The sequence below is a fragment of the Mustela putorius genome, unplaced genomic scaffold (assembly GCF_011764305.1).
Source record: "Mustela putorius furo isolate JIRA1106 unplaced genomic scaffold, ASM1176430v1.1 tig00003863_pilon_pilon_pilon, whole genome shotgun sequence".
Lineage (NCBI taxonomy): Eukaryota > Metazoa > Chordata > Mammalia > Carnivora > Mustelidae > Mustela > Mustela putorius.
In genome coordinates, this window is record NW_025422015.1 from 29,746,597 (window position 1) to 29,771,954 (window position 25,358).

General features: G+C 35.1%; 1 protein-coding gene across 1 annotated transcript in view; it reads left to right on the forward strand.

Annotated features, from left to right (window-relative positions):
- The window catches only part of TRDN (triadin), a 389,840-nt gene that overhangs the window by 227,539 nt on the left and 136,943 nt on the right, over positions 1-25,358 (forward strand). Inside the window, exons 16-21 of the mRNA XM_013063299.2 lie at positions 8,760-8,789; positions 9,531-9,548; positions 12,906-12,938; positions 13,055-13,081; positions 15,182-15,208; positions 24,709-24,756. Of these exons, the coding sequence (XP_012918753.1) occupies positions 8,760-8,789; positions 9,531-9,548; positions 12,906-12,938; positions 13,055-13,081; positions 15,182-15,208; positions 24,709-24,756 (183 nt within the window). The remainder of the gene's footprint in view (positions 1-8,759; positions 8,790-9,530; positions 9,549-12,905; positions 12,939-13,054; positions 13,082-15,181; positions 15,209-24,708; positions 24,757-25,358) is intronic.

Below are 25,358 nucleotides of genomic sequence, written 5' to 3' on the forward strand. Positions count from 1 at the left end.
GTACGCTGCTTTTTAAAACAATTTTAAATCTCATCTTTCTTAAGATATAGGGGATAAAACATAACCTCACAAAATCTCAGAACTTCCATTCCATTAGAAGTTTTATCAAATTTTAAAAGTGTGGAAAAATACAGACTATTTTACTCTATTATCTACTTATGTGTCTGACGCTGACCAGCAACTGATGCTACTTCGTTCTATTAAGTTGCAAATAGCAAATAAATCATAGTCCATCCCCTGCGCACCACCACCTTTTCTCAGAATGTCCTAAGATAGAGTAAAATACTCCTTGCTATCAAAGAAAACTTGGACCCAGTGGAATTTAACAGGTAAGGAAGACTTTATTGAAGATGATTACCATAGGACTTGAGTCCATTGCAATAGAAGTTGAAATCCAGCAGCAATGAAACAGAAAACCTGAGAATTTTGAAGCTCCGAGGTGAGCTAGTGGAAAGGTACTGGAGGACATTAGGCAGTTGGGGTGTGAGGTGGTGGTCATTGTGATTAAGCCATTTGTGTTTACTAATCGCTGCTTTTTGAAGTTAGGCTCCTACTCTCCCATTGAGACCAGGATATAGAAGCACTGTATCCTTTGATGATTCCATTTCAAAAGGATGCCTCCTAGGTCAGAGGAAGATATTTCTGGTTGTAGCAGATTTATACTTCAAAAGAACAGAGAAAGAATTTACAGTTGCAAGTTTTCTAAAGTAAATGTACTAATACAGGAGGGGTTGACGGCCTTAATCTAGAGGATATCTGCCTAAAATTTAGGCAAGGTAGGGGGAATAGAAAGGCCATTTTAGTCACTGTGATTCTATCTAGAGAAATGTTTCTTATGTACCCTGACAGTACTTAGACAGGGTCTAGATAACACTACTGTTTATGAATCTAGCTTATTTTCTTAGTAAAAATACTATGAAGATATATTTCTAACTTTGAAAATGACAATAATATTCTAATTAGTGTTCATATAATCTGAGAAAAATAGAAAAAAAGAGTTATATTTTTTATTTAGTTTCATCAGAACTTTATATTATCATAGCAGCTTGAGAGTCACATTCTGCTTCTATTAACCAGGAATCTAAGAGTCCACAGATAGGAGCCAGAAAAAAATATTTCTGTTGGTCATTATTTGTTCAGAGGGAACAAAACCATGATATCATAATAAAGCCAACTAAGACACGTGAGTGTCAGAGTTATTTTTCCATTCATTAGTATTCAAACTAAAGTATTAAAAGATTTTTGGGTATATGAAACAATAGTCAAATTACAAACTGCATCACTGTAACTTTATATCTGTTGTTGTTTTTTTTTTTTCTCATTGCTATTCTTCCAGGGTTTTTTTATTCTATTTATCCTGGATTAGATGCCTCATTTTCTTTTTCTTTTTTTTTCAGAAATTGTTTATAATCAACATGTAATATTTGGAAGGGCATGGAGAGGTTGGGCAGAGCTTTGCCATGGAGAGTCAAGGGATCCAATATCCACCATCAGCTGTAAAATATATAAAACATACCCCTCTGTATTATTATTATTATTATTATTATTAATTATTTCCAAAGAGCTTTACTGATTATCTTTTATCTCTTTTTTGGAAAAAAGTTTTGTAATTGCTAAGCTTATGCTGTTTAAGAAAAAAAATACAGCTATCTAGAATAATTTTCATTGTTTCCAGTGTCTAAAAGAGAGCAGACTCAATGTCCAGCTATTCTAGGCAGTCATTTGATTTTGTTTCATGACTTTCTATTTCTATTTATCCTGTTAAGCAGATCAGAGAGGTATATGGACATAACAGTCTTGGTTCTTATTTCTCATTTTTTATAATCTTAGTAAGATTATAGAAATCTTTTTCACAGAGGCTTCCTGCCTCTATTGCAAATATGTCTATTCAAATGGGCATGTTTAATACAAATTACCAGATACAATTTGGATTTTCAACATTTTCTTTTATACAAAGTTTATCTCTATTCACATTCAAACTCTTGGGGTATAGTTCAAAGATACTATTGGTTGACAGCTTTCCTGGAGAAGAAGAAAATCAGGAGGGCTTGAAGGCTTAATGAGAAAGCCCTGGGAAGTTCTTTTGTTAGTGAATTTTAAAATGCAGAAACAGAAGTACATACCAAATTATCAAAGATGATCTGTGCACCAGGGGCAAGGAACTTCTTGAATAATGAACTCTGAAGATTTGCTTTTCATGTTAAAATCTTATCCCACATGTACCATCAGGTCTTTCTTAGAAAACTTAACAAGAGAGACCTTTGGCTCCACTGAACTTTGCCCATCAATTTTACTGTTCTTTGGAGTTTGGGCATCAGAGCATCCATATCTTAGCTTAAGTAAGCGACATTTTTGAATATTCAACTAGGGTCCTTTTATAAGCCATTTTCTGCAGAAATTTCCCCTGTATTCCTCTTTCTCCCCCTTATAGATACTTTACTCATCTTCTGTTAACACACATTCTTTCTTACAGTCCATTCGTTTCAAAGCCAAAGTCCCATCTAATTGTACTTTTCTCTGTAAAATGTGCTTATTCTCTATTTCTTCTTATGTAATTGCCCCCACTCTCGTTGGAGACACAGAGACACAAATTCTGGTGTAAACTTCAACCTCTGTTTCTCCTTTGCCCCTGGCATTTAGTCTTCTAGAATTTTTAATTTGGCTGAACTCTCTTTCGTTTAATCTTTCCTAAAATAATTAGAAAGGCTAATCTCTATTCACAGCTCCAGGTCTTCTAGCTCTCACCTCACATTGTTATGTGAGTCCTCACGTCAGTTTTCTAACTTCTCTTGTGAACCAGGGCAAGGATCTCAGAAATCAGACGTCCTCAAAATGTGGTCAAGGACTCCTGGGGGTCTCTGAGACCCTGTCTGTGGTTCTTTAAGGTCAAAACTATTTTTGTTAAAATATGAAGTCATCGTTTGCTTAGTTCATTGTCATATTCCCATGAGTGTGCACTGGAGTTTTCCAGAGGCTACATAATTTGCAATATTGCAACAGACTGAATACTTAAGCAGATATGCAAATCCAACTGTCTTCTCATTAAGCTAGACATTAATGAGATTCACAAAGTCACTCATCTCACCATTTTTTCTGTATTGGAAAATATATTTGTCATAAAAATATATTACTTCTGTTAACGTGTAACAGGTTTATTCTTTATTAAATAAATGCATAAACAAATTTATATTTTCAATTGTCCTCAACTTTATTTTTTATTCTTTTTTAAAGGTTTTCTTTATTTATTTGACAGTCAGAGATCACAAGTAGGCAGAGAGGCAGGCAGAGAGAGAGGAGGAAGCAGGCTCCTGCCGGGCAGGGAGCCTGATGTGGGGCTCCATCCCAGGATCCTGGGATCATGACCTGAGCCGAAGGCAGAGGCTTTAACCCACTGAGCCACCCAGGCGCCCCTCAACTTTAGTTCTTAAAATTATAAACATCAGTGGCTAGAAACTACATAAATAAAAGCTGTTCAGGGTCTTTTAAAATTGTAAAGAATTTAACGGATGCCTGAAATGAAAAAGTTTGAGAGTTTGTAACCTAAACAGTAATTCTGCTTATAATGTTTTCTCTAGATAGTGTCCTTCAAAATATTGAACTGACTTCATAAAACTTTTCATGTAGTTACCTATTTAAAATATTCAGCAGCTCCACAGCAACCACAGAATATAGTCTACAGGCCTTAGTCTATAATCCAAGCCCCACAGTCTGTTTCCTGACCTCTTGTCATATGCACATCTAGAGATCTGGGCAAAGACAAAGCCAAGGCCCAAATAATTCCATCAGTCAAGATACGAGTTCTTTTGAGATAGAGACAATTCATTACTTCCATGGTCAGTAAAAGCAAGAGAAGCTGAAGGTGCCAACACATTGTGGTTCTTGTCCTACACACCAAAACACAGTGACACCCAAAGAGGTGGGGCCAGATAATGCAACACAAGTTAGGGACATTTCAGTGTTGAGGAGTCAATTCTAGACTACAGCCAAATGGTTTCCTGATCTGAAACCTATCTCAGAGTATTCTAGGCAGGAGAACTCAGGAGGTGATAAGAAGCTGTCTCATGACAGCTTCCTGGCCTCCTATGTTCCAGAAGGATCAAAAGGCATTCTGCTGAGACTCACATTATCTATGGTTTAAAACTTGGCCCCTGCAGGGCCTATATGGATATGTGCTGGACCACGATGATATCACGGTGGAGCCTTTACATTATGTTTCTACCCACTTTCTTCCTGTATGTATCACATACTTCATCTGTATCAAGCCATTCTCGATTTTATGCATACAACTTGCTGTCTTGCCTTCATTCCTACTGTTATCATAATAGAACTTACCCTTTCCTTTTCCTTCTATGAATATTCAATGTTTTTAGCTCTCAGGGAAAGTTCTCCTTCCCCTAAGACCTCTGTCTGACCTTCTCAATTAAATATACTTTCTTTTTCATTTATAATCTCCCAACAGAATTTATCTGTACCTTTGTACCATTGTTTATTTTTTGCCACCTTGTACTTCTATTATTGGTATTCATTTTCATCCTACTCTAATTGATTTTAAAACTTTTGATTAAAGGGACCATGTCTAATTCCATTTGATCCCCTATTGGGACTAGCACATTTCCTTAGTTTGCACATTGCTTAACAAATATTTATTCTGTGAATGAATCAGTAATATCTAGGACTCTTAAGATCAATATAATATCTACAAGAAATGTGAGTAGGTACTCAATTTTCCATATCCCAGGCAAGGAAGAATTTTTTAAATTATTACTGGAGGTTATATTCCAGTGATCTTTTTAGGTCTGAGAAATCCCAGCCAAATACTGACAATTTTGTCATAGGTGTATTTTGATCACTAGTGGCCACTTGAGTTGCCTAGCAGATCTAGGTAGATCCCATTCATTTATCTTAACTTCATATATGAATTCCTGGGAGCTGGAAAGCCTTTGAGTTTTCCAACACAGTTTATCTTCTGAAGGATACAGTTTCATTGAGAATGAGCCAGATTAGATTTCTCATTTACTATAGCTAGAACAAGAACAAGTAAGTTGAATGCATGTATGAGTTAGGGCTTCAGAACTGAGATCTGAAGAGAAATAACGTTGAAAAACAAAGCAAAGTATCTGTTATTATAACTGAATAAAGATGTCAATGGGACAAGTTATCCAAAGGAAATGGAGTAATTTATCATCTGCATTACCAGATTATAAGAGAGTTAATTTTTCCTTCCATACAACTGGTATTTCATTATTCTGTGGCATCACTTACAACTATAATAGACCATACTTGATACAGTAGTCCCTCTTTATTCACAGTTTCATTTTTGGCAGCTTCAGTGACCTGAGCTCAACCACCACCTGGGAGCCAATGGCCCTCCTTCTGACACATGGTTAGAAGGTCTATAGTAGCCTAACATAGTCATAATGTTTATATCAGTCCTCTCACTTTATCTCATCAGACAGGCATTTTATCATTTCACATCATCACAAGAAGGGTGAATATAGTACAGTAAGATATTTTGAGAGATGTCACACTCACATGACATTTACTACAGTATATTATATTTTATCTATTTTATTATTATTTGTTATTACTAATCTTTTCTGTTCCTAATTTATAAATTAAACTTTACCATAGGTATGCATGTATAGGGAAAAAGCATAGTATATACAAGGTTTGGTTTTAGGCATCCACTGGGGGTCTTGGAATATATTCCCCTTGGATGAGGGAAACTACTGCGCATTGCCAAAGATGACTGAATGATGAGTTGAACAGATTGCGAACACATCACTTCTTTTAAATCACATCTGCTATGAGCATCAGTGTTCTTAATAAAAGACTGTTGTTCACATTATTGGGCATATGGTCTTTAGGGAAGTATATTCACCGAGTAAGCCTTTATAATATTTTTAAACCATTTCAGAAGAGTGCTAAGAGGCTATAATGAAGTTTAATAGCCGGAGTATTAATGGCTGGTACTAATAGCTTTTCAGGGTCAGTATGTGATCTTTCAGTTCTAAGCATTATATTTTTTGTTGCGCAGGTATTTTACTTGTGTAAGTCTGCTGCTCTGTTGACTCCAAACCAAAGACATTATTTTATAATGACATTTTAAGTTAATTGCATTATAGCTTCCATTTTTAGAAAACATGTATTGAATTTTTAAAACCTACTTGGTGAGATCATGGCATGTTATTCTTTTTACATTTCTTCTTAATGAAATGTTTTATTTTATCTCAATAAGCTCTATACTTTACCTGATCCAGGACTTCACATTTTTTATTCTGTGATTTCAATGTAATTGATGTCTGGTACATTATATTACCAATTTTTTTTTCTTTAACTATTCTATTTATTTGACAGGGAGAGATTGAGAGAGCACAAGCAGGGGCAGAGGCAGGCAGAGGCAGAAGGAGAAGGAGAAGGAGAAGCAGGGTCCCTGCTGAGCAAGGAGCCCAATGTGGGACCTAGTACCAGGACTCTGGGATCATGGCCTGAGCCAAAGGCAGACACTTAACTGACTGTGCCGCCTAGGGACTCCTATATTACCAATTCTTACTACAAGGGAGAAGGGAAGCAAATTAAAACAACAGACATTTCACAGATACACATTATATTCAGCTTTCCTTATCAACCCCACACCAGCATCTAGTCAGAGAATAGAGGTGTGGGGGTGGAAATAATCTTCTTACCGCCACATTTTATCCTGTCTATCTCATCAGTCTTCCCAAGCTTTATTTTCAGCTGTACTCCTGAATGACCATGTGTTCCTCATGATCTTCCTGTGTTTTCCATATTGTCTGTACACTAGAATCAGTGGGAGTCACATGACCTTCTGGGCAAGCAGAAATCCTACTCCAGCATACTGGAGCCAAATGAATGGAGAACTTACAAAGATTATTGAACTTTGCACTTCATCATTGCAGCTATTGTGTTATAAGAATCTGGGTCTGCATTATTAATTATTGGGCATATTAATAACAGGATATTTGTCATATTCTTATATGAAATTGTTCTATGTAATATTTTTCTATATATTTGAATTATTTGCTTATCTGTTTAGGGTAATTACTCATGAAGGAAATGAATGAAAAATTGCTTGCAAAGCACATTTTAGATGGCAAATTTAGCCTACTCAGTTATAGTTCCAGCTGAGAAACTAAATATCAAGAAAAATATTTTTTGAGAGGGAAGAAAGGATATTAAAAGAAATCTGGTTTAATATTCTTTTTACTGTGCCATGCTGGACATAATAACATTTAATAGATATTTAGTAAATAAGTAAGCTTTTTGTTCCAAGGACTTATTATTTTTCAAAATAAGGTTTGTTTTTCCCTTACACATGAAACATACCCCTATTAGAGAAAAATTAGAAACTCATAGAGAAGACATTGCAAAAATATTACTTGAATGGCTGTATTTTTCTATAATGTGGATGTTAATGAATTCTTTATCAGTTCCAATCTTGTTCAGAAAGTACTGTTTAATATTCTCATTATTTACACATATAAAACAATGTCATGAAAAATGCTTTTTCCTTTATATATTTTTGTGATAATTCAGAATTTTTCTCTTTGGATTTCTAGTAGTGGAATTATTATATCAAAAAGCATGCTCATTTTTATGACTTTCTCAGAATTCTTCTTCAAGTTGGTTTCCTAAAGTGTGTGTCTAGCTTCTGTTTCTATGGAAGTGAGTTTTTACTTCTACTTCACTATTACTGTCATTGGTTATCCTTTTTCATAAAACAACTCAGTTGACCATCTAACTGCCTTTCGTGAATAAATTCCCATTGTCATCTTCAAACATTTTAGCTCTTTACTTCACTGTGAAGTACCAAACACTTCCCTATAAGGCATACAACTCTGCCAAGCATATAATTATAGCCAAAGAAAAGTTTATCTACCTTTTGCAATTATCAACTTATAGCTCATTATTACAATTATAATTTAAGTAATAGCCAGAAAATTTCAAAGTCAAGTTACAGAAGGGGTAAAGGAAAAACCACAGAAGATAAATAAAATATTTCTGAGCAGAAACTTTAGATGCCTCTATTCTAAAATAAATGGGGTCAAAACCCTCTCATTTTATTTTCAAATTATAGGAACAGAAAGTTGCATGACCTAAATACTAAAAAGTAATAAAATTTTCAGATTTAGGCTGAATATCCAAAAGACTAAAAATAAAATAGATGTCTGCTGGCCACTGAATACACATTACTCCATAACAGCTACTAAATACGATGTATTCCTCAGTATACTTTGAGCTGACCTCAGCCTGTTTTTTCCCCATTACAATAGAAAGAATTGAATATTTGTATTGTAAATATACAGGGAGGGCAAAGCAAGTGATTTCGGTGGCTTTAGATTGAGCAAATGAAGAAACCACAGACTAAATTCACAGGCTTCAGCCCATCTTTATGGAAACAGACCATATATTGGCTCAGCTTGACTTTCTATTAAAAGGTTATTAGCTTTGATAGGTACAATGTAATCTGTGAAAACTGATGTGGATATTTTCTTTCATCTCTGTCATTTTTTTTAAGTCTTTCTATTTCAGAAAATTTCTTATGTACTGCCTCACTCTAATGCTCATCTTTTCAAAAACAGAGTACTTTCTCCTTGAGTCCCATATTCTAGAAATACATTATGAGATCAGTCTACTTTATAGAAGATTATTTCAGAGTATTTGGCATTTTATTGTAAACTAATAAGTTGTCAATTTATGATATCTACTTTATCAATAATTTATCTTTGTGTTTTCAGATTCTAAGAAAACAAAAACCCCGGTAGAAGGTATTGGAAATATTTTCCTTTTCTTATATTTGATGAATACCAAATTGCATTTCTTCTTAAAGGACAATTATAGAAGAAAAAACTATATATGGGATAGGAGAGAGAAAGAAAGAGAGAGAGCGAGAGAAGGAATTTGAAGGAAAGAGTCAAATCTTTACTGCCACTATTGCTATGAGATTTATTTGGCAAAATAAAAAACAAATACTGCATATGTTTACTTTTCACAGTAATTGTTTTCAAATAAATGTTTGCTTGACAAGAAATTGAATAACGTTCAGTATCAAGAGTTTATTTTACTAGAAAGCATAAATTCAATTAATCTTGGATACACTAGCATCAATTAGAAACTGAATTGTTCCTATTAAGTCTTGAGTAGAATCATAACTCATCTGGCAAGGATACCTGTTTCTTTCATATTTGCTTGTATGTGATTATGTGTTCACCTGTGTTTAAGAGACTGCAAAATATAAGTCATTGCAAGTGGCTAAACAGTGTGTGTAATCCTAGGCTGATTCATTGTCAATGTTTTGCACTCAAATTCTGGAAACACCTTCAGTAGTAATTGGCAATACTTCAGACCAACATTGAAATTCGAGGAGAGAGAATGGGGAGAGGAGTTGGAAAAATCATAGTCTAGTCAACCTGTTGGGGGAGTAATTTTATCTTTGAAGGTTTTAAGAGCATAAGACCAATTGTTATTTTTTGTTTGTTTGTTTGCTTTGTTTTCATTTTTTTCAACAGAACATCCCAAGGGAAAAAGTAAGGAAATGCATGTAAATTGTATTTGTGTATATGTGTTTTTCTCTTTACAATTATTATTGGCCTGCTGGTATATTTAGACTCATAGTTTTGAATATCTCTTTTTTATATTTTATGCATGTGAACTGTACTTGTGGTTTTTTTCTTAGAATGAAAAAATATACAACCTGAGGGCCAGAGGGACTGAAAACCATAGCAGTCATTCTTAAAGTCCTTTTCCATATTCATACAGTTGTCTAATGATATCCACAGCCTCATAACCAAAAATACAAGTTCATTTCACTAACCAAAACTGTTAATGTAGATTTGGTCCCTGTAATCTGGTTTGTTCTCAGTCCTTAAAAAAGACGAAATGGAAGTTCTTTTTCAGGCTGGTTTGATAACCACTTTCCCATTATCTTTCTTCTTGTAATCCATAAGTATTTTGGCATGTTCATATGATATGTGACATTTCATTCTTAATGTGATTTCCCCCCAAAAGCACTGTAAGTTTTGTGTGATAGCATTGCTTGGAATACATGCCTTCAGCAGTATCCACTGTTGCTCTAACACTGTGTTAAAGCTGTTTGCTAACAGTAAAGCTAGATGCCTTGAGGTTGTATCTTTTGCAAATAACATGCTTTCCTCTGAAGAAATTAGGACATGTTGAACAAATGGGAACAAAAAGCTCCCAACTTAACCTTACTCAATCAGCCATTAAAAATGATCACATTCCCAGAAATACAGAGTTTTAAAGGATCCCAGTGATATTTCAAAAAATCTGTTTAAAAATATACACCACTTTTTTGAAAATTTTATGTATGTTTTGGCCCTGCAAAAGGTTAGGACACTGAGGCATTCTATGTCATAAAAATGCTCTAAAATATTCTGTGGGTTGAATCATGAAATTATAGTACAACTCAGCCAGGGGGAGCAATCTATCTATAGAGAAGTATGTGTTCCTTCAGTTTCAGATTTATGTGTATGCACAGCTGCTGATGAGCACTGGCTCTTGGATACAGAAACACTCTATAAACCATTGCACCAACAGGAAAATGGAGGACAACCAGAGATGTGAAAAATGATGTTAAATTATATATCTATAACCGTAAGGCCCTCACTTTATTGCAGGCTATGTAATTTAAAAGATCTCACAGACACACAGCATCTCCTTGGCAATCTTCGGAGCACTGGTATATTTCATTTAAGAAAAAAAAAATGCCACTCTGGGCATTCATTTACACCCTAGCTGCTTCCTTCATTGAGAAGTTCAGTGGATTGCGACTTGGGCAGTATTAGCAAAAAGAAAAAGAATTTTCCTCTAAACAACTAACAATTCTCTTTAAATTAACGTATTTGCTCTGGTTTTTCATCTAGAGTATCCTGCTTCTTTTTTAAGATTTTATTGGAGAGAGAGTTCAAAGGCTCAGGTGGAGAATGAAAGGCAGGGAGGGGCAGAAGAAGAAAGAGAGGGGAAGCTGACTCCCTGCTGGGGGAGGGGCGGGGGGGGGGCACTACTTGGGGCTGGATCCCAGGACCCACTAGATTATGACCTGACCTGAAACCAAGAGTGAGACGCTCAACTGACTGAGACACCAGATGCCACTAGACTTGCTTTTATTCTTGCTGATTGTTGTATCTTTGAATTTGTTTGATTTAGATTTTTTGTCTTTAAGATTGCTTCATTCAGTTGTATATCTCCATCCCTATATTCTTATTTTGCTTCTACTTTTCTAGTTATCACAATTAAGAAGTCATTCTTTTTTAATTTAAAATAAATCTTGGTGGCAAAACATGGGACCATCACACATGTATTTTTGAATATTCTTGTGATCTATAATTTTTTCAAAATAAAAAGTAAAAAAAACATCAATTATCGATAGGATTTGTTAGTTCCTGTCAAATTAAAAGGTACCTTAATTTGTATTTATTAAAGATAATTCAATAATTATATCCTGAATTATCCTACATAATAATAATTATCCTCAACAACCTTTTTCTTCACATTGTTCCAAATTAGCACAGGTATATTTCTGTTTATATGATGGCTTTTGGATGGGACTGGAAGGCCCTTATTTTAGCTTTGTAATATAACATATAGCTGGAATTCAATTTTGATACATACCCAGATCAACTTCTAGTATTTTTCCAACTGTCATCACTTTGCCATTTCTTAAAAATATTACATGAATGTTGCTTCAGTTCAGCAAAAGATTAAACAACACATTTAATTACTCCATGTTTTTGAACAACTTTTGGTAATGTTCTCATTAGCTAAGTCACCTAAATATCTTCTTTCTGATATGTGACCCTTGGTCAAGTCATTTTTTTATTTGTTTTATGGCCTGCATTCTCCTTGTGAGTGGATAACTCACTTCTTATTCTTACATGACTAGACCCCGATAAACAAAATTCTACTTCAGAGATTGATGAGATGATCCTAGAAGATTTGATAGCCCTCTATGTTTCTAAAATATAGTTCTTAGAATTCTTTCAGCATATGCATTTTCCAGTCCCCAAAATGTATTCATTGAATGAAACTTTAAAATAATCTCCCCATTTTTGTTCAAAAAAATCTGATAATAAGGTACTTATGTTAAAACATTTCTTGAAAAATCTTCTTTTAATTTGACAAGCTTGTCAAGGCAAAATAAAAAATAGAATTGCAGATAATAGCATTTGGTATAAAATTAGTACTTGCACTTTGTATAAAATCAGTTCTTATTATAATATGTGTCATCTTACTCTTGAGGCCAGAATAAGGCTTTGTCTCATATAATATTGACAAAAATGGGTTCTTAAAAAGAAATACTATCTAATAAGGACTCTACAAGGAACATTTGTCCTAAAAACAAGGGAACCGTGTTTTGTTTTCCATTGAAAATTCAATCTATTTTAGTATCTTCAGTTTGCCTCAGCAAAATCTTTGTCTTAGCTAAACAAATAACTTTTCAATATAAGAAGATTTCACCTATAAAGAGGACGTCCATAGGCAATCTGTCCATTTTTATCCATTTATAAATTTTGGTTCAAAATTTATCCGTTTTTTATCCAACATGAAAATTTATTTCGTGTTGATCTAATATAAGGGCAAATTAATTATTTTCCATTGTTGATAGATTCTTTTTAGTTTTGGGGGTTTATTATCCATGAAAAATTTTTAGTTCCTCTTACATAGGATATTTTTGTGCTGTTATGTGAGGGAACTCAATGAATGGAAAAAAGGGAAAGATTTGTTTCATTAGTTTTGTTAGTTTATTTGTTTTATTCGTTGCTGCAGTCCAGTATTAACACATACATGTTTCTCTGTGGTTAAAACAATTAAAGTGGGACATATAAAATTAGAATCATCATAATAACAATAATAATATGTTTCAGAACAGGAAAAGAAAGAAAAACATGTGGAACCAGGTAACCGTTTTTAAATTCCTGTCTTGCTTTCATTTTATTATTTAATTTGCAATTGAATATTGAATTGCAATAGAATAGCTTAAATGTTGACTTTTTTCTTTTCTTGTTTGATACAGCAAAGTCACCAAAGAAGGAACATTCGGGTGAGTTAGACTGACCTTCCTGGGTTCTTTCTACCTGATGCCCAATGTTTATTAAGGCTGCAGCCTTAGACAGGGGGTAAGGGCCACGCCAGGGAAGGGCAGGAAATCCCTTCTCTTCATGGTCTTTATTTCAAGGTCTTGACATAGAGTTAACATCAATGCAGTTTTAGAAAACATAAACCAAATAATATGTTACATTCTTCTTACCCAATGAGTGTCCTGTAAATCAGTAGCATCAGGTTGTTAGAAATACAGTGTCTCTAGCTGCAGCCTGGACCAGAATCAGAATCTGAAACTTCCTAAGATTCCCAGAGAATCTGTCAAAGCAGTGTTTGAGAAGTGCTGTTGAGTGTCAAGTAACAGAAACAAAACAAAGCAAACAAAACAAAACAAAACAAAACAAAAAAACCACACACACACACTTTCTGTAAATGCATCCAATATTGCTTTACTTGTAAAATATGGAATATTTAGTTCAGCAAATATCCACTCCCTCTTCAAAATGTTACTTAATGACATTTCTTGAATACTCAGGGTAGCTGCAATGAAAGCAGCAGTAGACTTTGCCCTCAATGTATTTATATTGTAATGGGGAAAAATTGAATTGAGAATCAGACAATCAGTAAAACACACATACAAACAAACACATCTAAAAATGCAGTGGGTACCAATATCAAATGGTTTTCTCAAAGATTTCTAGCATTCAGTCTGCCCTATTAGTTTTTTCAAATGAAAATAAAGGCAAGTTTCTAAATCTTATTTTATGGACTGCATTTAAAAATATTATATGTTGATTTTGCCTTCAGATTTCTACTCACAGAACTTTACTGAGTTTTCATATGTGTATGCGTGTGTGTATGTGTATAGGTGGTCACAAATTCATACAATGTCCATTAGTTACTCTTTCCGTTTTATTGTATTTAAATGGAAATTGCATTTACTCAGTGTTATGTAAATAACCAGCCTTACAAATATAGCTCAACTGTTTCCCACTGCTCCCTACACCCACAGCTCAGAGCAAACCACAGGTTAAAAGCTACATTTCTTCTTCTTCTAAGTTTATAAAACTTCCTCAGACAATTCAAATCCATTTAGTTATTCCTCCAACTAGGGCCCATAGCATCATCCTCTCTCCTTTATAATTGGACTTATTATACTGTTATAATCACATTACCTTTTCTTTTTTCCATTTTAAATAGAAATTAGAGTGCTTATTATAATGGCAGGCACACAGTAGACACTTGATAATGTTTATTAAATGAAAGGAGAAACACCAAGTAGAATAACCACATTAAAAAAAAAATTTAAATGGGAATGACTTTTAAATAATTCCCAAGATAAAATGATCAGATTTCACCATTTCACATTAACATTGGTACTATTTATCCTTTGGGAAAGAATGTTTTTGTCCACCTCCCAGAGGACAGAGTATTTGTTCATTTGTGAGTAACATTCCCACAGTTGGGCCAAACACATATTCTTATTTGTGCATGTATGCAAAAAACTAAAGTTTATATCATTGAAATATATAAACATGGAGAAACATGCAGAATGACAATGGGTATAATTGGTTTCAAGAATATTAATAGCTAACCACTATTGTCTAATATTAAATCCGACAAAATACAGTAACTTAAGTTGCTTGAAATCATTATCTGTTCATTTCAGGGTATTATTACAGTGTAACAGCTTGGCAGTAATTAGCTGCATTTTAACAATTGAAACCATTGGATAATTTATCAGTTCACTTTGTTCTTTTCCTACTACTTTAAGGAAAATGCACTGGCTTGTATATAAAAACAGTCAGATTCTTAGCTAATTTAAAAGGCAAGACAAAATGAGTAAGTTGCGAATGAGCATTCTGTGTTGAGAGAAGATATATAAATGTAAAAAAAGAAAAATCTGTGTTTCATGGCTCAAATTTATAATATACCAAAGAAAATGGCACAGTGTTGTATTTTCTCCTTCTCAGTTCTATGCTTTCCTTGGTTTCCAAGGTTATAATACAATCTTTAAAAAATTTTAAACAACTTTAAAACTATTTTAGAGAGATAGTGGACTTGTAATTAATTTAGACTTTATTGTTCATTGTTTTAACAGCTCCAAGTGAAAAACAAGTAAAAGCAAGTATGTTGAATAAAACTTACAAAAATGAAAAGAGCATATTTCAGATGCTTACTAATTTAAGTTTTCTGCTATAGACAAGGCTAATGCTAATTTTTTGAGGCTGGCTTACCAAATGTTTCTTGCTATTAATATTTGTTTTGTTGAAATAATATACATAATTATTCAACCTTTTCTGTGAATTTATTCTTCTTAAAATTTATTTTCATTTGCAAATGTTAATTTGTCCAGATCATAACTCCTTTTTGAGTAGTTGTATTTTTGTTTCTTATTTTGCACGATAAATGATCTCTTCAGTTCCTTAAAAACATCAGACTTAATTTTCCTAATAATCACTTGGCCAAACCAGTAGGCAAGATAATTTGCCTATTGGTGAAAGTCATTGTGTCTTTTTTTTTTTTTTAAGATTTTATTTATTTATTTTTTAACAGAGAGAGATTACAAGTAGGCGAGAGGCAGGCAGAAAGAAGGCGGGGGGAAACAGGCTCCCCGCTGAGCAGAGAGCCCAACAAGGGCCTCAATCCTAGGACCCTGAGATCATGCCCTGAGCCAAAGGCAGAGGCTTAACCCACTGTGCCACCCAGGTACCCTTATTGTGTCTTTAATGAAATGAAGCCCCCAACAATTTTAACTACTGCTCGTGTAATGTCATAATTTCCTTTTAAGGCTTATACTTCAGATTTTGAATATTGACTGATAACTGATTCCATGGCATTTACATCAATATTAACTTTGACAGTATGCTTAGGGACAAATGCTGGTTTCTTTGATGGTTTTTCTCCATTAGATGAACAACCTAAAGATTGTCACTAATGAAAATTACTCTAGGTATAATAACATATATTTGATTTTAGAAAAAACCAGACTTTTTGTTTCTCTAATATTTAGGTCAAATCTTAGTTTTATGCATGATAGAAGGATGATTATATTTTTCATTTGGTTTAGAATGGCATGAGTATTAATGATGGTACTATTACATAAAACAAATGCATGTTTTACTTAGTGCCAGGATTTTGAGATAGAGTATATCATTGGTGGATATATCAGAGAAAAATTAGAAAATATAATCTTGGGTAACTTAGTGAGAATATCTTTTAAAAAATTACAGTTGGAAGTGTTTACATAGACATTATAGACTTTGATTGAGAGGTGTAATATGAATCTAAAATTCCATTTATATTTTCATGAAAATTTTTAGTTGAATGTAAAGCTGATTGGAACTCTGTATTATGGAATCTTCAGTATGCTAATACTTAGTCTGTAGAAGTGCATAATCAAGAAAATATATAAAACAAAACTGATAATTTTGCAGCAGTGGTAGAGAACTTTAGATTGAAGATTATGCTAAAAACGAACATTCTCTTCCTAGAAAAATGTGACATATAGATAAAAATGTTGATTTGCAGTAAAACAACTCTGTAAGTTCTGCTATCTATGAAGCACACTATCCAATCAAGTTCTGAAAAGATCAGCATCTTTTGCAGGAAATTAGCAAATTAGGTTGCTAAATCATCTTAGACCCAATATAAAAGTTTCAAAAGAATTAATTCTCAACTCTCCATATGGTTGAGAGATTTAGACCTAACATGGGCATTATCCTTCAATAAAAAAAATTAGAGATAATTCATAAATTGTTTAAATTCTGTATTAACAACGTGGCCATCCTTTTCTTCTACTAATAATTGCTTTTCAGTCTTGAAACCATACTACAGAGGAATTTTTTCACATCTTTTATAGACAGTGGACCATTTATAAAGTTATTGCCTAATGTAAAGATTGCATATCATTAAAAGTACTCTTAAAAATTCCTAAAATTACCCATTTGGCATGGTACACATAGGTTTGTGTATATAACCTAAACATTTGGGATATGATTTTATATTATACTATGAGAGCAAATGAGAGTGAGATGTATAGCTTAATTAAGATAAATTAAGTATTTATGTGATACAATTCCATGGTATTGAATTAAAGAAGGGAGGTGAGATTGACTGCTATGGGAAAAATAAAAGGTAATTTGGCATTAGCACTTCATTCAAGGAAACCATTACAATGTCAATTAAGTTGGTGTTGTGGAACCATTTCTTCTAGATCTTGAGGAAACCAAAATTACTATAGGAAAAATACTGGAGAACATAGACACACCTGGAAACTGTATCAGTTCAGGATGCTGGTTATCGTGAACTTGAAGAAAAGGGAAATCTTCCAGGTTCAATGATGTAGTACTGTGGAAGGGCACTTAATACTGCTACATACAATGTTATGTGTCAGAGATTATGTGGTTGGAGGAAGACTACCTTAGACCAAGCAGGTATGCCAAACCTAGATTTACAACTTCTGCAAGTCAAGACAAATTCCTTTATCATAGGATGTACAGAAATGCCTCAACGTACCCAGTGCCTTTCTCCACAGTGCACTCTACCTGCTTTCTCACAGGCTGGATAGCCACATAGGAGTTGATGCTATGACTTTTCCATTTCCAAGCAGGAAGAGGACACAACAGATTGTTAAGCCCTCGGTCATTTCAGATCCTTAACATTCTCCTTGCTGAATCTTCAAGAGGGAATAGTAGATAATGATTAGCAAATATAATTGGCCACAGTGTACCTTTTTTCCCCCCAAGGACACTTCAGTGACCACAGTGCCTCAAAACCTTGGGAAACACTGCTATATATTATTTCCTTCTTCATATCAAAAACCACAGGGCTCTGATCATGTATTCCATGTACATGTTCTCCCAGCCTCTGCTCAGTTTGAATTTTAAGCTAAAAAGGCTCCTAAGACCAGATCAGTGACCAAAAGTGACTAGCCATTTTGAATTGTCATTTTTAATTGTGGGTTCAAATTTATATGAAATGGCATAGTCAGGCATTTTTCTTCCCTTGATATTCGCACTGCATTAGATTTGTGGTATGCTCAGCCACCAAGCCTATGTTTATCACCTTAACTACATTTCAGTACCTAAATATGTAAGTCAGATGTCAATCACTTGATCTACTAACACATCTCAGCATTCTTCAGGAAAAGCTAGTACAGAGAATTTTAAAATAATTCTAAAATAAAGTTGCTTTGGGTCACCTGGCTGGCTTAGTCAGTGGAGCATGTGACTTGATCTTGGGGTTGTGAGTTTGAGCCCCATATTGGGTGTAGAGATTACTTTTTAAAAAAGGAAAAAAAAAGTCCTTTTTAAATTTCATTAGTTATTTACACACACACACACACACACACACACACATATATGTATATATATATATGTTAGAAGAGTTGTTGGAGACAATTTATATTGGTCAAAAATGTGGCAAGGGCTCTAGGATTCATTTATGTACTCTGCTATGGAAGTTACTGGGGGAATATCTATGGACCTGAAAAATAGATCTGATATTAATGAGGTGGGTCTAGAACCCAGATCGGATGACATGTATGACCATGAATCTCAGTTGGTTAAGACAATCTTCATATTCATATTCATACCATTTCAGAATAATTATTACTAGCACCTCCTTTCACTTGCTCAGTTTGGATAATAAATTGCAAGATCATAACCCAAATCACAGACAATGCTGACTGAATAAATTCAAAATAGTACTGATATAATTCTAAGAAAAGATAAGATACACACTTGGAAAAGATATTTGTAGCACATATAAGTAACAAGAGTTAAGTAGCAAAAAAATAAATAACTCCAAAAATGAAAAACAAGACAAAGAACTTGATAGTGAGCAGGAAAAAAATGGACAAAAATATATAAGTAAGCATCAAAAAAATAAAAAAAAGAATCCCCCACAAATAGCTTATAAACATATCAAAAGATGCTCAGTCTCTTAGAATAATGGAATTTTAATTAAAAGCAGAATAAGATACCATTGCACACATGCCAGATTGACCAAAAAAGAGAAAAATGATTATTCTGATAATGATAATGATATGAAGCTGTAGAAACTCTCACATGCACTGTTGGTATGAATGTAAAATTTGGAGAAACATTGTGGCATTTATATGGAAAAATTAAACATGAGCAAATGTTATGACCCAGTAATTTCACTTCTAAGAAAATTGCACATGTGTACCAGGAGACATAAGTGTGAATGTTCTTAGCAGGGTTACTTGGAACAGCACAAAATCATACATGACCTAATGTCCATTGGCAGGAGAATGGATGTATAATTATTAGTGTGTGTATGTGTGTGTGTGTGTAGGAATAGTATACAACATTTAAAACTGACAATTAACTACAGCTACTCATGTCAACATGGCTTCTGTAAAATGTAAAACTGAATTTATTTAAGCAAACAATTTGAATCAAACAGTGCCAAAAATGAAAAAGTATTTAGAGGTGCTCATAGGCAGTGGCTAGGGCAGAGGTTTAAGAAGGCACAGAAGCAAAGCCAAGAAATAATTTAATTGGCTAGAACTTAGATGTTTGTCTTATTTGGGAAAATTTAGTTATTTGGCTGTCATGATAGTTCTACTTTTAATTAAGAACAAAAGATTCCAGATTCCAGATTCAGTTATCAAGATTCAGATTCCAGACAAATCTAAATGACTAAATGTTAATATAAGCTTCCAAAATCACTAGAGCTACCCTAGTCTAATGCTTTACCTATTTTGACACTGCATCTCAATACGATGTTTTGAAAGAAGCAAGTCACAAGAATTTTACAGTAGAAATCAATTTTTATAGTTATCTCACTAAACTATATAATTTGATCTATATAAATGCACTGTTATGACCCAGTAATTTCACTTCTAAGAAAATTGCACATGTGTACCAGGAGACATACGTGTGAATGTACTTATCTTTAGAGATAAGTACATGTAATTAAAAAAAACTCTACTGAAAAATAGGGAAATGATTAATATGAAATTTAAGACAATAATAATTCTGAAATGAAGGGAAAGGCATGAGGTATTGGAAGGTTTTCAACGGCTTTGACAATGTTTTTTTTTATGCTCACAGGATGTTATAAAGGTGTCCATATTTTTTATTACCATTCTTTAAAATGTGCACATACATATGATACATTTTCTTTATGCCTCTCCTTTCTATAATATCTTTCATAATTAATCAGGCTTTAAAAGCCCAGAGCATGAAGAGATAGAAGTGGCAACATCGTTTTGCAGCTTTCTGGCCTCTGTGATGGACCACGGAGAGATGAGCCGCTGGGCTTGGGGGCAGATATAAGTGAAGGACGTGGTTGTCTGCAGTTATCAAGAGTGACATATTATGTTTCTGAAAGTATCACTGAAGTGGAAAACTGGTGAGGTAGCACATAGAAGTAATATTTGCAAGAAGAAAGGCCTTCACTTGGCAAAAGAAGGTGCAGATGCAGGCTGGACTGGTATTAAATATGGGGCAGGGATTGGTCATCCTTTGAGATGGGAAGGAAAACAAATGGTGCAAGTGGGTGCTGGTGTGGGAAAATAGGAGGTGCTCTAGTCTGCTTTTATTTTCTCTCTGAATCTCTCAGTAGCAGCTTCTCTCTACGCTGCAGGATACTGGAAGCTTGAGGAGGGGAGAGAATGCATGAGCCAGTTGTCTAGCCTGGGAGAACAACTTCCTAGTTCTGTGCTAGTCTTGCTGGTCAGTGCTGAGCTCTCACTTAAATACTGAACTGAGACATTCGGGAGAGATCTGCAGCATGAGGGCCTTCCTCCAGTGTGGAAGTTTGGATGACTGCTCAGGCGGCAAGCATAAAGGGCGTTTGGGGGTGTAATGAATGGATAGAATGGATTGAATTGTGTCCTCTCCCTCAAAGGATATGTTAAAGTCCTAAGTCAGTGCCCATGAATGTGACCTTATTTCAAAATAGGGTCTTTAGAGAAGTAAGCAAGTTAGGATGAAGTCATACTGGATTAGAGTGGGCCCTGAATCCAGTGACTGGTGCCTTATAAGAAGAGGGAGATTTGGAGACATGCAGATACATATAAACAGAAGAGAAGGGGGAGAAAGGAGAAATTGGGGTGATGCAGCTATAACTAGTCAATGGGTTGTCAGCAACCACCAGAAGCTAAGAAGAAGCAAGGAAGGATTCAGGAGAATCAGAAATAGCTTCAGGGAATAGCCAGTTGACAGCTTCATTTTGGATTTCTTGCCTTTAGAACAGTGAAAGAATAAATATCTGATGTCCTTAGCCACTTAACAGTTTAAAAGCAGCCTGGGATAGGTGCCTGGTTAAGCATCTGCCTTCAGCTCAGGTCATGAGCTCAGGATCCTGGGATCAAGTGCCTACATCGGACTCCCTGCTCAGCCAGGAGCCTACGTCTTCCTCTAACCCTGACCCCTGCTTGTGCGCTCTCTAAAGTGAATAAATAAAATCTTAAAAAAATTAATTAAAAAATAAATAAAAGCAGGCTGGGGGACTACTATAGCTGATGACTACAAAAGCAGACATGAAGAGAGTGATTGCACCATGGCTCATTTATATATTAGCTTGCTAAGAGTAAAAGTGAGGACATGAGAGAGATCTGGAGCAGGGAGAAAGGAGTAAGATCAGAAGAATGAAAGTATGGATGGAGTCAGATGCTATTTGGAAAAGCGAGTTGTAAAGGGAAGAATGGTGCAATGGTGCCAGAGAATAGGATTTGGGGGATCATAATTCTGACAGCAGAGAAGTAAAGCGTATGTTGGCAAGTGGTAGTGAGCACAGAACTGGAGTCCAGTGTTTGGAAATGAGGAGGCCAAGGAAATCAGAGATGAAGCAGACATATGAACAGTGTGTGTAAATGACTCCTGATCCTCGTTAAATATTAGATTATCTTGGGAAGCTTCCAAATATATGAATAGCCAGGCCTCATCCCAGACTCACTAATTCAGAATCTCAGAGCTTTCAAAGCTCTGTAGCCCAGCCTAGACCTACTACATCTGAAAGTCATTGACCGATAACAGCCCCCAGCTTATTCTAATGTGCAGCTGTGACTGAGACTTTTTCTTTCTTTCTTTCTTTCTTTCTTTCTTTCTTTCTCTTTTTCTTTCTTTCTTTCTTTTTTCTTTTTTTCTTTTTTCTTTTTCTTTCTTTCTTTCTTTTTCTCTCTCTCTCTCTCTTTCTTTCTTTTAACATACAATGCATTATTTGCTTCAGGGGTACAGGTCTGTGAATGATCAGTCTTACACAGTTCACAGCACTCACCATAGCACATACCCTCCCCAATGTCCATCATCCAGCCACCCTCTCCCTCCCACCCTCCTGCACCAGCAACCCTCAGTTTGTTTTCTGTGATTAAAAGTCTCTTATGGTTTGCTGAGACTTGTTCTGAATGAAATCCCCCAGTAGTAATGGAGAGGATGACAGCTGTGTGTAAAAATACTCAATGTGGGATGGAGCAAGAGTATAAGGTCAGTTAATGACGATGAAAAAGAGACATAGAGCCAGGGGCAACCTAACAGTGTGTATTTCAAAGGAAATGAGATTTAGAGGATGCAAGGAGGTAACAACCTTTGAGAAGTAATAAGAAGTAAAGAAGATATATACATCACTTCCGGGCACTTTAGTATGCAGGGGATAGGAAAACAAACCTTCTCTATTTTTTTTTTATTTTTTTAAAGATTTTATTTATTTATTTGACAGGCAGAGATCACAAGCAGGCAGAGAGGCAGGCAGAGAGAGAGAGGAGGAAGCAGGCTTCCCGCTGAGCGGAGAGCCCGATGCGGGGCTCGATCCCAGGGCCCTGAGATCATGACCTGAGCCAAAGGCAGAGGCTTTAACCCACTGAGCCACCCAGGTGCCCCTACCTTCTTCATTTTAGAAGATGGCTTGCAGGGATGCAGTGTTCTTTTTTTTTTTTTTTTTTTAAATATTTTATTTATCTATTTGAGAGAGAGACAGTGAGAGAGAGCATGAGTGAGGAGAAGGTCAGAGAGAGAAGCAGACTCCCCATGGAGCTGGGAGCCCGATGCGGGACTCGATCCCAGGAATCCAGGATCATGACCTGAGCCGAAGGCAGTCGTCCAACCAACTGAGCCACCCAGGCGTCCCGGGATGCAGTGTTCTTAAGGAGCTTGGTTGTAGTTAGAAGAAGAAAGCAAAGACCACCTTCTAATGCAGGGGTGTGTACTATGGTGGGGAGTTGACTTTGGAAGAATTTTGTAAAGATTTTGTTTTTAAAAGAAATGTGAAAAAAAAGAAATGTGAATTCTGTTTTCTGCTGGAAGCCTAAACTCATGGTGGTAACTGAGGTAAACAGGGATGGGGTTCACAGAAGAATGCCTTGATTGTCTCTTAGGGGAAGTTTGGTAAACAGTTTTCAGACTATGGTCTGGACTAGCTGCATAAGCATCACCTGGGAACTGATTAGAAATGTAAATTCTCAGGACATGCTCCAGACTCACAGAAGCAAAACCTCTGGGCTCAGCATCTGTGTTTTAACAGCCCACGGAGTGACTCTGCTGCATGCTCTAGTTAGAGAATCATTGGTGTAAAGTCTTTATCTGCAAAGTATATAAAGTCAGGGGTCTGGGCAGTCCTGGCACTCAGAGTCTTAAGACAGCCTGGAGAAGAAGATATTTACATGACTTCTTGTCTAAGCTCAACTTGTAAACTTCTGGTATCTAATATTATGGAATTAAAGCCTAAACATAATGTGAAGGTCTCCTCTGACATCTGATTTTTCTCCCAGCCCAAGGTCTGTGACGCAGGGAGGGCAAAGGGACATGCAGAGTCCAGAGCCCCCGGTGCCCAGAGCCCTGGCTGCTGAATGTATATGAGTGAGGGCGATACTTACAGATACGAATAAGAATAAAAATAAACATAAAACTAGAGGTGACCAAGGAGAACAACATTACCAAAAGAAGTTAGTAAAATAAGTAGATGAAGATTTGTAAATATTCACCAGTTCCTTGTTATTTTTCTTGTTTTCTTATGAATTAGAGAAAACTTTAATGAGCTTTGACTTGAGGTCCAAAATTGTGTACTAGGACCAGCATTCCAGATTATGTCTTCAAGGCAGCTCCTTTACATTCCACACTAGATATTCAGAGAAACTGCAAATATACACTTTGGCTTTTTATTTCTCTCTCTCTCTCTCTCTCTCTATGTCTCTCAGAAAAAGTATTCAATTGGAATTTTCTATAATATTATGGTGAATCTTTTAAATACAAAGCTAATTGATTGAGGTCAAATACTGCTTACCTCCCCCATAATTAAAGGCTAAATGAAGAAGTCCTTTGAAGTCCTCCTCCCCACAACTCTACATCATTTTAGATTTGAATATAAACTAATTAGTTTTCCAGTGTATTTTGTGAAATAAGCTACCTTGTTTTATGGACACTACTTACACTGGCAAGAATTTAATGCTACAGATTTGTGTCTTGGGGAGATAAGAGAGTTCATTACTTAAAAATATATATAAGTACTTTATAGAGTGGTTTTCTCTGCTGCTTGCTTTGCTCTCAGGTGCCATATTTTATCTTTGGGGCACTTATAGTCTTGCTTGACTTACAATAGCCTAAGAAAATGACCTGACATTTCTGATATCCATGTCTCATTCTTTAATATCTGAATTTGCAGAAACTGAACGAGCCAAAGAAGAGACCAGTGCTGCCTCAACTAAAAAAGGTAATTGCAGCTTAAAGAAAAAGATGTCCTGGCTATAGCTTATTTCTGCTAATATTTCTAACATAACGTATTGTTCAGTTCTTATAGAAGAATTCTATTTATGGATTTTACTATTTAATTGATACAAAAACAGACCTATTTTGCACAAAATTTATGGTATCCATGTTCCCAAGTCTTTGTCTTCAGTGTTCTAGTGCCAATGGTTTCATTCCTTTAGGGTGATAAACTAACACTAGTAATTATAGTCCAATTGCAAGTTAGTGTTTGAAAAAATTGAAGAAATGCTGCTATTTAAGCTCAACAGTGCCCCAATAATCTGGAGAGCATCCAAATTCAATATACTGCCTTAGGAAGGCAGGGCTTGAACAGATGAAACTTGGAAGAGGAGAGCTTATGTGAACAATGTTCACTTTGTGCTTGCATAATATTAAATTAGAAAATGTACTCCTTGAAATGCTCATTTGGGGACATTTTGCCTTAAGAAATATTGGGAAGTTTGGAATTTAAGTTTTCAAAGTTATTTCTCTTGCCCTGTCTAATCAGAGGCAACTACTTGTATGAATATTGACTCCCTTTAAAAGGAGACATTTTAAATAATATTT